Source organism: Bombyx mandarina, chromosome 11 (genome assembly GCF_030267445.1).
Source record: "Bombyx mandarina strain Sakado chromosome 11, ASM3026744v2".
NCBI lineage: Eukaryota > Metazoa > Arthropoda > Insecta > Lepidoptera > Bombycidae > Bombyx > Bombyx mandarina.
The window spans coordinates 5,438,641-5,454,315 of record NC_143218.1 but is presented as its reverse complement, the minus strand read 5'-3'; the positions used below and the strand labels follow the sequence as shown (position 1 = coordinate 5,454,315).

Sequence of the window (15,675 nt, the reverse complement as noted above, 5' to 3'; positions counted from 1 at the left end):
TAATTAAACAGAAGCTTCGAGAAATGAATTCTCTAAGTTAATCTTGGTGAAAGCCTCTTTTGTATTTCATTTTCGTTTTTATTACTTTGTATTTTAACGGTTTTATAACATTTTGCTGTGACACTGAACCGCTTGTGGCCTAATATAATTACGTGTCCAATTGGTACAGGCCTCGTAGAAAAGTAACAAAATTCACTAATAGCTCGTAAAACACTAAATTATATTGTATAATTGGCACAAAGTAATAAAGTAAAACAGAAGCTAATCTTTCAAAAGCAGGCTTTGTGAAGAGATTCACGTAAATTGTTCGCAAGGCATTCATTAAAATTAACGTCAACAAAAATACTCTTTGGATGCCTTTTACTGGAGAGATTGTTTAGGAAATTTAATGTAATTGCATTAATTCTTGCCTCGTCACCAGACGAGTTTTTGTCGCTTGACATAAAGTGCTTTGAGGTCTTATAAATATTAATTAATAGCGATGGATCACTTGCTGCTCTTTAAGAACCGAAACCTTTGTTAGGAAAGATTCTTAATTAATGAAATGAGGCCATTTTTGCTTTGAAATATTCTGTCATTTTGAAGATCTATTATTGTTGTGATCTACCGCGTTGATAGTGCTAGCAGTTTGTTAAAGCTAATAGAAACCGAGACGAGAATTATACTCGTCTTTTAAGATGACATAAGATTTTAGGTAATATTTTCTCTAAAGGCCAGAGCGGGGCTGAAATAAGGTATGGTGTTCTTGATTGTGATTCTCAGACTGTATCTCCTTTGTGCTTTTAGATGGTTTTCGGCTTCTGCCGTTAAATTACGAAATACAATGAAATTAATCTTAGGTTTTTAATGTGAAAGTAATATTGTATTATATGTATACATATTGCACGTCTTGTAGCTTTGAGTCCCGTTGAGAAGTGAAGGTGGTTGTGGAAAGAGGAGTTGATGCGTAAACATCTGGGAAGAGAGGGGAGAGGAGGGGAAGACTCCAAGCACCACTAGGGAATACTGAGTCATATAGATTGAACAATTTATAAATATTATTGTATGTTTTCAGGACGCCCGGGGCGAATGAAGCCTCGTCAGTCAAAGCTATACCTTAACAAGTTAAAGTTCAAAGGTATGTGGTGGTGTGTCTATGTGTTGATGCTTGGTGTACAGACATGTGTGCAATAGTGGCGCGTGGCGGGCGCCATCCGCAACGTATTCGTATGTAGCTATGTACAAACCCTTAACATGTATACATAAATATATATACATTATGTGTACAAGAACCCTTACAAGCAGTTTTCCTAAACTATGCTTAAAATTCGACAAACTGTTTATGGGAATTTTCTAGCTAGAGCTAATTTTCTCCGATATGTCTTCATGACACTTTAATATCTTCGTTTGGAAAAGTATATTAATAAATACGCTTCCGAAAAATGAGTTCGCTACCAAACAAGCACCTTTCGATACTCCGCACACTCTGCAAATGTATTTTATTTCGGCTCCTTTGACTATCTTGTTATAAACTTTACTTAAATGTCTTTCTTCTTAATACTCCTAATACACAAAATGTTTATGAGCAATTTTTAAAACAGAAACGGGTATCAATTTTAAGCATCAAATTATTCTTTTGATACCATTATCTTGTTTTTATCATCGCACCGCCCGCCACCGGAGTAGAGTTCATGCATACTACCTGGAGCCACTGTGTTCATCCACAGTGCGCTTCCAGAGATCTTTTTTGCCACGTACCATCCGGCTTTGGAATGAGCTCCCCTCCACGGTGTTTCCGGAGCGCTATGACATGTCCTTCTTCAAACGAGGCTGGTGGAGAGTACTTAACGGTAGGCAGCGGCTTGGCTCTGCGCCTGGCATTGCTTAAGTCCGTTGGCTACAGTAACCACTCACCATACGGGCCATATGTTCGTCTGCCTACACGGGCAATATTTAAAAAAACTGTGTTCCGATGCTGCATGATTTCGGCTCTATGATTTTTTATTAAGTTCGTTGTAGGAGACTGATGGAGGAGCTTTCTGTCGAGTTATCTGAACTCTATCGTTAACTGTTGAAGTCGTACGGTAAATACTGTGGATCCTGGCTACAAATGAGTTCGAGTGGTGGGAGCGAATTATGGACATAACTCGAAGCAAATTTATTTTAAAACGGAAAACCTTATTCCTTTGCTAAGCCGAGTGCGAGATGACGCGAATATAGCCGACAGCCGACAGCACCCCGCGCTGGCCTGATTGTACATTCCGCGCGTCACTTGACTTTTTAATTGCCGACGTCGCTCGAGGGCTCACCCGTCTTTCCTGATGAAAGTAAAAAGGCGTACAGGCCACCAGAAATAGATTCATTCCAAACACTAATAATTATGTTACATTCTGGAACCATTAACCGGAGCCCATAAACATCTACAAAGTAAATGCCGCCACCTACCTTGCGATATGAGTTCTAAGGTCTCAGTATAGTCACAATGGCTGCCCCATCCTTCAAATCGAAACGCATTACTGCTTCACGGCAGAAATAGGTCGGATGTTGTTACCAACCCGTACGGATATCCTCATAAGAGGTCCTACCACCAGTAAAATATAGATGTCGTGTCTTTGGGTTCCAACTCATTCCGTGAGCTATGAAAATCAAACCGCTGTTTCTCTATTCTCTTATACACTAAATGCAGTAAAATCTGTGTGTACATGTTTTAATCTCAAATTAATCTTGTATTCAGTTTGAAGGTAGGATTGCCATAATGTCAGTGCAATTGTGATTTCGACCCCAAGCTTTCATGTGAGTTATGTTAAACTAGAGATTGGAACTATGTTAACTTCTCATCTTATTATTTACAACTAGATCTTCTCAAGTGATCACCTAAGAAAGATTTAAGACTCATTTCATACCACTTTAGCTTGGACCAATATCGTCATATTTCTGATTAGCAGCTATTTAAAATCGTATTGCTATGTGTTAATCTTGAATGATGTTTGTGTGTTACCAAGCTGCCAGTATTACATAGTTAGCTAGCAAAAAGTTAAGTAAAATATTAATATGAATACACATATGTCTGTGCGCGCAAGTTGTTACAATAGACTGGAGTTTTTCGTGTGTGTTTGTTTTTGGTATTTTATACAATAGTATTTTTTATTGTAGTTTTTGATAGACTGGGTTTTCCTCTTGTGTGATTTTTTATGTGTAGTTTGGTTAATTATCTATAGCGTTCACAGTTTTGTGTTTGTATTTACTGTAAAACGTTGTATATAATCTAAGAAATATACTATAAATATTTGTTCTTGTATGATTCTTGAAATCTTACATTTGGTTTCCTTCTTTCCTTCCGTGTTGTAGCAGTGAGACTTAAATGAAGAAACATCCAGAGGTGGATGATAATCACCGCGCCTTTCGATGAAGACGTCACGAGACCGCACATGATATTAATTCAGTTATCAGTTTTTTCAAATCTTGTGAGGCTGTGGCACGTATTAGAATCACAAGTGCTCACAGCTAAGTAAGTATTTGCGTGACTGCGTATTGAGAGTGCGCAAGGGTCATTATTAGTCACCATCCTTGTATTTCTGCTACGAAGTAGTAACATGTTTCGCATTAATTTTTTTTCTACCTATTCGCTGGTAGTCTAAGAAGCTATCCTAGCTACACCCGGACGAGTAGGTGAGCTCACCTCAACCTGAAAGAATTTGCTAACACTAGCTGTAGCAAGAGTAGTGTTTCGCAGAGTCTACCACCGGATCGTAATCGCGACCCACCGAGAAGATCCGGCGAGAAACTCAGTGAGGTTAAGGTTTTTTTTTATTGCCCTTGTATGCATACGAGCATACAGCCCACCTGATGGTGAGTGGATACCGTCGCCCATGGACTTCAGCAATGCCAGGGGCAGAGCCGAGCCGCTGCCTACCGCTTAATACTCTCCACAAGTCTCTTTTAAAGAAGAACATGTCATAGCGCTCGGGAAAAACCGTGGAGGGAAGCTCATTCTATAGCCAGATGGTACGTGGCAAAAAATACCTCTGGAAACGCACTGTCGATGAACGCAGCGGTTCCGGAAGATATAGATGAACTCTGCTCCGATGGCGGGAGGTGCGATGATAAAAAGGAGATGTGGGGATCATCTCAAATAATTCCTCAGAGCACTTAGAGTGTTCACTAAAGAGCACTAACTAGAGTTTGGCTTACAAAAGGCCTTTTCACGAGGCCCATTAGTTTATACGTGTGGATTCAGTAACTATTGAACTCCCGGTGAGTGAATTCACAAATAAACAGCAAAATACGTAGCGTTTACGTTTGTTCGCTTGGCACTGAGATCCAATAAAAATCCAATTCTTTGACCAAACCTAACACATAAACAAGTCGTAAAGAGCTTAAGAAAAGCTCGTAGATGAGACATAGTCCGGCCCAATAACTCATCCGGATGCTTTAATATAATATCCTCACAAAATACCATGGATTTATAGCTTTGAGCGAACGGATAATTTATGCTGACCGTACTTAGTTGCGCCTTTTGGGTATAGGGTATACGCTTGTTAAACGGTATCTAGAGGTTAGGGAAGTATGAAATCAAAAATAAATAAAAAGATAAAAATAGTTCGGATAGCTCTTATTCCAAATATTATATAAATCGACCCCACATCACAATATGCCCAACGGTTACACCGTGATGCATTTGTAGTAAACACTTAATAGCTCGGTGAGTTTGTAATTGTCTACATGTCCACACCCATTGCATTATAGAAGGCAGATTTGGTTAATGCTGAAGGATTGCGAATTTAACGGGTAGGAACAAAATCGACTATATTCGATACGAGATCACCCGCGACCACCTTCTGACTCGAAATAAACTCAAGTGTCCCTCCTTGTCCGGAAATGCGCTCATCAAGGAGGTTCCATGTCACAGATCAAAAAGTATTCTTATCACCTAACAAAAGACATCATTTTTTCTTTTAAAACGTTATTTATACAATACAACGACTTGAAAGAGACGGATTTGGTTGAGAGCCTACAAAATAAACATTAACATTAAATAAATCATTGAGAATTCAATTTTGACCGCTACATTTGCATATACGCTTGGAGCGCTGACCTATTGCGCTGAAAATTGTATTCACATCGGAAAATTCACTTTGATTACGTTAAAAATTAAGGACTGAATTGTTCAGCATACCATTGGATAACAATGATTTTTAATGGATATTCTCTAAGGATATCGCGTCAGTTTTACAGGTTCAGACGGACTCACTACGTCCGACCCTTTGCTTACATAGAGCCCAACCGTTCTTGTAATGAAAACCTCGGACCAATGTATGGGAAGCATTTATTCATTCCCTGCGCCACGATTGCCACAAGATTTGGAGAGGGTTGCCTTTTGAAGGTAATTTGTAATAATAAACAGACGGAGCTATTCATAAAACAAACATTTGAAATGTTCCGAAGCCTCTGGTCCAATCGCTCAAGCTACACGTACGTATGTACCTATTATACATCTGTTTCGAACCTGTGAATAAGTAACACTGGGATCACTAGTTTATTTGACCGATAGCTTGGACGTAAACTAGCCTTGTTGCAAATTGAATTTAGATTGGCTGATCGAAATGTAGTATGTAGATTATTAAAATTTATTACCTTTGGTCGTCTGTCGATCCGTTAGTTGACTTAAAAACAAATCTGAATGTAACTACATATACAGGTAGTAAAAAGTCTTACTAATGTAGATAAATCTCGACCATCCAATTTGCCCCAAAAACCTTTCGAGGCAAACCTAAACAAGCAGGGTAGTTGAAATAAATGTATGTCATCAATTCCATTACCTCCCATCATCTGCCCATAAATCTTCTAACCTACATAAACGCGGTATTATGCCTCATTCACACACGGCGATCGACTTAAATCTAATAACAATGCTTATTGAATAAATTTAGTATGATTTTAGATACGCTTGGAGTCCCGTGGGCTTATTCAACATGTTAAGAGTCAAATAAAAGTTATACACCGGTTAAACATATGTAAAAAAATAATTCATACATCAGCGTTGCAAATTTGAAATCTCCTTTGTGTTTAATTGTAGTCTTCGAGAAAATCTAATAAAACTAACTCCTGAGGGAAAAAAATGCAAGTATTTTTTTCCTATCGGTTATAATTAAAGTAATAATCAATTATAAAGTAGTGCTATAGATTTTATAATAAATCAATATATCAATTAGCATACATTAATAAACTTTATTATAATTTTGTACATAGGAGATTTTAATTGAAAATTTTTGTCACATAAGAGGCTTTATAACGTATCAGTGAAAATAAAACTATGGTATTATTTTTTATGTTATTAAAATAGAATACAAATAAAAACAAAATGTTGAATAATAGAGACCGAAATAGCAATAATATATTTTTAAGTGCCTGGGTTTCATTGATTCATAAAACAGGTGATAATCCTTATCAATAACACTTTTTAATTTTCGTGTTTATACTTACTCTCTGCCATTTTAAGTGGAAGCTGGTACAATGGTTTTTCATAATATATGAAAACATAATTTTGGACCAAAATGTCACATAGGAGATTTTTAATTTGCTACGACGACATGCTATGTAACTAAATAAAATGTATTCAGCAAATAATTGAGGTCGCCGTGGCCTAAAGGATAAGACGCCCGGCGCGTTCGCAGCGAGCGATGCGACTGGGTCGGTGTTCGGGTCCAGGCAGGTAAGTACTAATTTTTCTAATGAGATACGTAGTTGACAAATGTTTACGAATGACTTCTGTTATGAAGGAATAACATTGTGTGATAAAAAACGAAATCCTAAAAAATATAATTTACATGATTATTTGTGTTAGGATGTCTTATGAGCCGCATGAGGAGGTACTATTACGGGGTGGATCCAAGAGCTCTTTTAAGAAAAGGAAACTGTGACAGACACAGCTTATTTTATAAAAGGAATAGTACAAACAATGTGTGTTTCCGCTACTCAAGCCAAATCTGTTCTGCTGCGCTTTAGCAATAAATCGTCTTTATGTAGAAACGATGCATTCAAGAATGCCTTAGTCTGCCCTATTGTTTATATTGCGTCATTATTGAAGAGCATATGTAACAGCACTAACAGAGACTAACGAACAGCAATTCATTTTTATATATATAGATTTTATGGTAAGGAATAATAACAACGTTATTTAATATAGTGGGCAGCACCTAGCTTATTATTGAAATAGTATGACCTATTTATTTCTGAATTGTTTTTAATTTTGTTTATGTACATATTAAGGAATATTAGTGGACTTGCGAATTGTGGTTAATATTTTGTAGGCAACAGTACACACATGAGGTCACGTACAGTCGCGCACAACTTTGTTAATAAACCGACGATCGTTCGCGCGTGATGTGTCGCAATAATTTAAGCACACATATTATGTACTTACCCACTTAATTTAGCATTAACTTTGAGCTTCTTTTTTGTTTTGTTTTTGAAGGGACATTGCGTGAGGACCTGACCTATTCTGTATTTGGGATTCAGTGTAGCTATTTGTTGTTGTCTCGGATGTATATTTCCGCCAAACGTAAGAGGAGTGGTGAATGCAATTTAAAGTTATATTAATGAAATCAGTTGACGCGCTATAGTCATATCAGAGCACGGTCGGTTTTCGCTAGTTATAATATAATAGAACAAATGAGGCTTGATGATATTCCTGAAACGCATAAATGAGTATTTCTTTCACGTTTTAAAACTCATGAGAACTTAATAAGCTAAAGGAATCTCCGGACCTCACAAATATGATGAGTCATAGCGGGTTACCCATTCCACGGGGAGGGGTGGGTGACTCGCTGAAATTGATGCTGCACCATATTAAACCTAGACTTGGCAAGCAATTGCTGAAGTCAACTACAGAGAAGTCCGTGTGGTTGTGGCATCGCTGAGGATGACTAATACTAGCACTTACCATAAAGCTTACAATAAGCCGCATCAGTAATGTCTGCCTGTATACTCTTAAAAAAATCTTCGCTCATGTCTACAATATTCCAACCTGCAACAAAGACTCCACTATCCCTGTTACACTTCATACAAAACGTACATCTCTCTCTCTATCTAAGTACAGTCAGCATACAAAGTCGCGTAACGAAATTCAAAAACAATCCTCCGAGGGGGTCGACAATTTATTTTGTTCTGTGCGAGATTGTTTCAGCTCTTTGTTAGACTACACTTACATTACTGAACAGTTAGCGATTTTTAGCTATTGTATATCATTCCGTTGGATTCATCATCATCATTAAATAAAACACTTTTGGTCACATTTTCCATTACTTCAATATGTCTGGACTGAATCAAAATCAATTTAAGAGAGTTGTTATGTTGTTGTTGACATTAAATTTGTTTAAATTTATCATATCATAATTATATCATTGTTTGTAAGCTGACGTAACTATCACCTATGCAACTAAGAATATTAAGATATTGCTAATACTAATACATCCAGCAATAGTTTTTTTTAAATCACAATTTATTTTTAAATTAAAAACTGAAAATTTTGTGATTCGGGATTAGTCTCAGACTGGGACTGTTTGCACGTGAGTCACGCGACTAAGCTGACTTAAATTTATCTGCATCTATATTCCATAAGTGGTAGACCAAAGCATACACGCCCGCTGCGACTAACACTGTATTTTAGCCTTAGAGGCTTGCTACAACGAAATCATAGCTCGATGTTGGAGCGGATTGAAAACTGAGACTAGCAGCCTAGTTTTTGCTTCTATAGAACGTAGATATTAGGGTTATGATTCGACAATAGATAGACGACGACAATGGATAATAGTGCGATTAGGGGGACCAGCTTTATGTAGAGGGGTTATCGAAGTCCAAAGAAACTGTGAGTGCCGCCCTCCACCTCTTCGAAGTTTCGAGCATTCGAATAATAAATTAGAATACCATAAATCTATCTTTCAACCAAAAATCAATTAAGTGAAGTGGTCAGGGCAGAATCAGTGAAGGGCATATTTAAAGTGATTGTAATTATTTGTTTCCTAGTGACATTGCTAACGAAGATGATTGGATACATAAAAAATGTATTAAACAAGATGAATAAGATGAAATATTTACATTACATAAACCTTTACCCCTGTTACTGGTAACGAGTGCAAGCCGGAAGTGCGTCGGTACGGATGCTGGTAACGCTTCCCGCGTTTCGAGCGCTTCCGGTGTCGTGGGGCGGGCGCGGGTCAGTCTTGCGCGAACAACCGTTCTGAGCGGACGTATTGCGCGTAAATTATGACTATATATTATCCTGTTTCACGTATAAAATTGTTGTTATGCTGTATTAAAATGTTTTGTTTTAGTTCAGTGGCAACTGTTATGATGTCTTGCCAGTTTGTTTTAGATTTAACGCCAAAAAAGCAGTGTAGCTACGATGGACCCAAGCACACATATTGGCTTCGCTCCAGGGTTGAATTTCCTTCTTTGTTGGCTCAACCTGAGCTATGGTCATACAGTACAACAAGTGTACTCAAATCACGGATACCAAATTAAAAAATTATACTCACTATGGCATTTGACTCGGAGGCCATAGTGCAGGTAACTCACCTACGCGTGCGGTTGTAGCTGGAATAGGCTAGCTAGGGATAGGCGCTTAGGTTACCAGCGAAAAGGGAAAAAAGCAGGTAACCCTCCTATAAAACTTTAATTTACAATACGGTCCATTCTGACACGAAAAGAAAAAAAACCCTCGAGAGAAAAGAAAAAAGCCTTCCTATAACACGGTACACGTTTACGAGATTTTTGTTTAAAAATTATTATGAAAATTACATTATACAATATGAACACACAATAATATATGGGAATAACAGAAACATTACTGCTTATTTTTTATATACGAGTGTAATAGGTAAAATTATACATACAGGCTTAATTGGGATCTTTCATTCAGAAAGATTACTCTCCTTTTTGTAGTGGCTTCTAGTCTCATATAACACGGTTTTACACAATACGCGACATTGTAGGAATGTAATCTATCGTGTTATAGGGGGTTAACGTCAGAACATCCCGCCAATCTTATTCAAGACTAAATTATCTCTAACTCTGACAGCCGAATCTCCTCTAAGACTTAAATACAACAGCCGAGTCTATGCTTCTGCCGCATTCTCACTAGGCGGAGTGTAACGTGTATCCATAGGTATTCTAATTTGACTTTGGTGACGACTTTACGATCTGGAGCGTGCCTCGCTAAGTCCTCCTTGGGGATAATTGGACCTTAGGTTGTCGAGTGCAATAAAAGACGAGCACAGGATTGTGTTTAAGACCATATTTAGACAAACAGAATATGATAGTGCCACGATTCTTGAAGGGTTGATTCGGAGGCCTTAACCAGGGATTTTTGTCATAACTCATTAGTTATCGACAGATTTTTCTCAAGTACAGTTTCATCATCATAATCGGTTGCTCTTGGCAGAGCAGTCGTGGTTATGTGGAATTCTTGCTTATTAAAGCCTTGACAGATGTTTTTCATAGTTTGCGAACCGAGGCTCGGCGCACACACTCGTTAAGTGGGGTTTCAGTAAGGTCTTTCACCTGATCGGTCCAACGCATGGGGTTTCTTCCACGAGATCTCTTACCATTGACCCTACCCTGAACAACAAGTTTCTCGATAGACTCTGCTGGCCGTCACGATACGCGTCCAAAATATCGAAGAATCCTGGATTGCACTGTTGACGATAGCCTATGAGAGATATTTAGTTTTTTTTTTTTGTAAAGTTTAGGAAAACTTTTTATTTCACCGCTCTCACAACATCTTGGTTAATTGTTTGGAAATTTCTGTAAAAAAGCCGGTAATTCATAAATAACAAATTATGTATTTCCCCTTCAGAGTCTCGTTTTTACGCATTTAATTATTCACGCGAAGACGACAGCTTTTATTGTTCGGTTAACTTGAGTTCCATATTTCTTGCAAAGCTTTGAAAAATATTTCATAAAGTAATGTTCTTTTTTGAATCATAATATTATTATTATTGTTACATTTTATGTCTTATTGAAACATTGACGTAGCGTGGTTTTTTGTATCGTTTGGATTATAGATATACATACATATGTATCTGTTAACAGTAATAAGCATTATATTTTTAATCAACTTGTGAGCCCTCGTGAGTGACTACGGATATTATTACGGATAACAAGATGCATTCGATATACAATTTTTTTTATTTAGTTCAAATAAAACGGAGCACATTATTTTTTAAATTGCATAACCAACACAGTCCGACCAACATTACAAAATGTGTCTGTATTAAAAGTTTACTAGCTTTTGGGGATATATACGACAAAGGGAAGATCTCCCACCGAGCGGATGATATTGCTCGGTAGACCGACGGTCCGAATGTTGTTGTTCGGAACTTGTATATATGCGCTTTATCTTGAAAATGTCGTAAGCGAGATTCAGGCATCTGTCAATTATCTTGCGTTGTATGATGGCTACCCGCCACATCACTCCCCTCCGAGACTGGAGGTCGTGTCATTTTTAGTTAGCGTTGTCCGTGCTGAGATTAGCTTGCAAGGGCCAGTGCTGCTCGAAGCCTGCGGTGAGTCGAGGCTGAGCTTGAATGCTGCGTGCGTGTCGCCAGTGCTGCTCGAAGTCTGCGGTGAGTCGAGACTGAGCTTGAATGCTGCGTGCGTGTCGCCAGTAGTCCATGTGTGCAGAGCTGCCACGCCGGAGATGTGTGACCCCAAGCGTTGATGATCCGGTCGTGGGCTGCGATGAACTGTAGCGGCGTGATGAGGCAGTGAAGTTGCGTGCCGTAGGACCAGGAAGCGCGGTGAGTCGGCTGCGATGGTCCTATTGAGGCTGCCGTGCTGGCTTGCTGTGGGACGACTATCGATGACTTGCTTTTATCTGCGAGAATGCGGGGGATTGTGGTAGCCGAAGTTCTTGATGCGCTAATGATGAATCAGAAGGTTGCGCGTGTTCACATCTCGTCGCAGGTCACCAGTTTGGTGCTGATTAACGACAAAGGGAAGATCTTCCACCGAGCGGATGATATTGCTCGGTAGACCGACGGTCTGAATGTTGTTGTTCGGAACTTGTATATATGCGCTTTATCTTGAAAATGTCGTAAGCGAGATTCAGGCATCTGTCAATTATCTTGCGTTGTATGATGGCTACCCGCCACAAGCTCTTTAAGGTATTGGAAATTATATTTCGTACACTTGAATTTTTTTTTATCACCGTTATTCCCAGGTATCGTTATAGTCCGTTGGTACCGTCTACTACTTCCCGCTGCCTACTATTTTCTTTAGTTTGGATTAGTAGCTAGCGCGTTGGTTGCACTCTGGTAAAGACAATTTTCATAAGCAACGGTGACCACTAATAACCAGAAGGGTCGTAAACTCATCTGCCTATTATTGCAATTGCAATAATATTCTCCAAACTCCGGTCTGTAAGTGCATTGGTTCAGGCTTCGGTCTGTTGTGTGTCGTCTAGTGGACTTCGACAACACTGCCTATAAGTAATATACTAGTGGTCCCACAAAAGTCGAAATTCGACTAGACTTATTGATTTAAATTATAAGTTTGGACATTGTTATGGTTCTATGGTCAAAAATTTTACTTCTATAATGACATTTTTCGCCAAGGCAACACTATAGGCAATTAATACTAAAGACCAACAATACTAATCTATCCCGATTAGACCACAGACTAACAATAAACAAAAGAGTATATATATGTGTGTGTGTGCGTGTGTGTGTTTGTCAAATAGATGGTAGTGTGTGTAATGTTTTATATATTGATTTTTGATTTTTGAATGTATTTTTTATGCATCATTTTAAAAAGATATTAGCATTATGCATTCCTTCTATAAGTTCTCTATAAGTGTGGGAAGTTTTATAGTCTTCCATCCGCGCAATTTTAGTACAAAGTTCATATATTAATATATAGATACAATTACTTTAATCTGTAATTAAGTATAGCGATGACTTCCATATCAAACATCAACTTATCTAATTTAAATGATAGCAATTTTAATAACGCCACCGGCAGCGATAAAATGAAGCCTCGACATTCTAATATTCAACATTGAATGCTAGAAACTTGATGCTATTTAATTTAAAATAGTGTTTGAGTTTATACGTATAGTGAGGAGCTGGGACTCCGATGTGCTTGCGTGCTGGAGTAGTGTGGTCGGTCTTTTATGTGATTAATAAACTGAGCAGTAGTTAGATATTGAGTTTTATATTTAATCTAGGTAGATCAACAGTCGAGAATGTCGGTAGGAATTATCTCAGGAGCTACTTGCGTTTGTGAAGAGAAATACCGAACGGAGTTACCATACTGAAGAGTATCTTTTAGGTGAATAAATACTCTTAAAATTATTAATCTATATATCTATCTATATATATAAAAATGAATTGCTGTTCGTTAGTCTCGCTAAAACTCGAGAACGGCTGGACCGATTTGGCTAATTTTAGTCTTGAATTATTTGTAGAAGTCTAGAGAAGGTTTAAAAGGTAAATATAAATATGAAAGTGCTCGGAATTAAATAAAAATAACAATTTTGTTTTTCCTTCCCCCGTCGGACGGATTCCTTTTGTTTGTTTTAAGTTTATTTTTTACAAAAGTTTAGGTCTTTTATTTCTCGATTGAGGCACTACGAAGTCTGCCGGGTCAGCTAGCATAAATATAGAGTAGCAAATTAGCGCGGCCTGTTCCTCCCGTTTTTGATAAATAAAGTCTTCGTTGTCAGTGCTGTGATGTGAAAAATGATGACCAGGAGCCTGACCAGGAGCTGCTTCGGTTCCAGAAACTTGCCTAGATTGTTAAATTGTATTCACAGGGAGTGCAGATGAGTTGAAGTTCAGTAAAAAGCAACACTTAAAGAGTAATTGGTGTAACTGTAAGTGGTGGTAGGACCTCTTGTGGGTCCGGGTGTGCGCGGGTGGGTACCACCACCCTGCCTACTTCTGCTGTGAAGCAGTAATGCGTTTCGGTTTGAAGGGTGGGGCAGCCGTTGTAACTATACTTGGGACTTTAGAACTTATATCTCAAGGTGGGTAACGCATTTACGTTCTAGATATCCATGGGCCCCAGTAACTTTTTAACACTAGGTGGGCTGTGAGCTCGTGCACCCATCTAAGCAATTAAAAAAATTTAACATTTAATACAAAAATAAAGAAATGTGCACGAAAAAATCAATATTACAGAAAATAAAACACATCCCTTCTTTGTTAAGAAAAACTATATATTCGCGATATATCAAAGATACTTGAAACTAAATTCAAACATTTCCTTCCTCTTTGCAAATGTACCTACTAAAAAATACACGTTATTTATATTTCACGGACTAAAAGCTATCCTTATATCCGTCGGAATCCGTAACTCATCAGCTAAAAGTACCGTAAAGTTAAGAAAACATTAGACCTTGAAAATGGCACGACAGGTATCAGCCGCGGGGAATGCTTGAACGCAGACTTTCATCGCTTAAATATTGCGGGTTTTACACGTTCCGAGACCAGGGCGTAAATATAATATTGGCATTAAACAGGTCTCAAGGGAGTAGGGCGTGCCGATAAGTTCTTAGAACCTCGCCTCCGTATTTTGTACCGTATGTTCCATGGGGAGTGCTCTGAGGAATTGTTTAAGATGATACTATCATCTCGTTCTTACTATCGCATCTTCCGCCACCGGAGTGAGTTCAATCATACTACTTGGGACTACAACGTTCATCCACAGTGCGGTTCCGAGATCTTATTAGCCACGTACCTTCAGGCTTTGGAAGGAATACTCCTCCACGGTGTTTCCAGAGCGCTATGACATGTCCTTCTTCAACCGAGGCTTGTTGTATTAAACGGTAGGCAATGACTTGGATCTGCCCGTGGCATTGCTGACGTCCATAAGTAATGGTAACCACTTACCATCAGGTCGGCCGTAAGCTCGTCTGCCTATACGGCAAAAAAAACAACCATAGTAACATCAGAACAGCCGAGTTTCATTGAGCTAGCGTTCATTTACAAGGCTAAACATAATTAAATCTTTACCATCCTCGCAAGTTCCTATTATTTCGTAAACCCATACACATGACTTTAGTTCTGCTACTACTAAGCTCTAAAAATTTTCAATTGTGTCTCACATGGAAGCTCGGTAAGCCATCTGCTACATTGAATGTAGCTTAGCTTACCTTAGCAGAACGATGCGGAGTGGATGTGATAACCGCTGTTTAGGTCGTGTCGTGCTCGGGAGAACGCTCGCGTTCCGAATCTTGCAGATAATATGCAGTATTCTTTACTAAATTCAAAATAAAACTAGAATGCTTTTATGCTAGAAACTCCGCATACAGGTAACAGTATTTGCAAACAAATAAGTACTTAACAATGAGATCGAGGATAAAGGAATAACATGTAATAAAAATCAAACCCGCAAAAATTATAAATTAGATAATTACTGGTGGGAAGGCGTCTTGTGCGTGTCTGATAGGTACCACCATCCACCATCCGGCTTATTTCTACCGAGCAGAAGTGATGCGTTACTGTTTTAACTCATGTCTTTTTTTTTTTTATTGCTTAGATGTGTGGACGAGCTCACAGCCCACCTGGTGTTAAGTGGTTACTGGAGCCCATAGACATCTACAACGTAAATGCGCCACACACCTTGAGATATAGTTCTAAGATCTCAGTATAGTCACAACGGCTGCCCCACCCTTCAAACCGAAACGCATTACTG

General features: G+C 38.5%; 1 protein-coding gene across 2 annotated transcripts in view; it reads left to right on the top strand.

Annotated features, from left to right (window-relative positions):
• The window catches only part of mgl (low-density lipoprotein receptor-related protein megalin), a 202,282-nt gene that overhangs the window by 132,263 nt on the left and 54,344 nt on the right, over positions 1 to 15,675 (top strand). The window contains exon 2 of one of the 2 annotated variants that reach the window (XM_089730814.1): positions 1,055 to 1,117. The exons of the other annotated variant lie outside the window; for it this stretch is intronic. Within the exon in view, the coding sequence (XP_089586940.1) occupies positions 1,055 to 1,117 (63 nt within the window). The remainder of the gene's footprint in view (positions 1 to 1,054; positions 1,118 to 15,675) is intronic. 2 annotated transcript variants of the gene reach the window in all.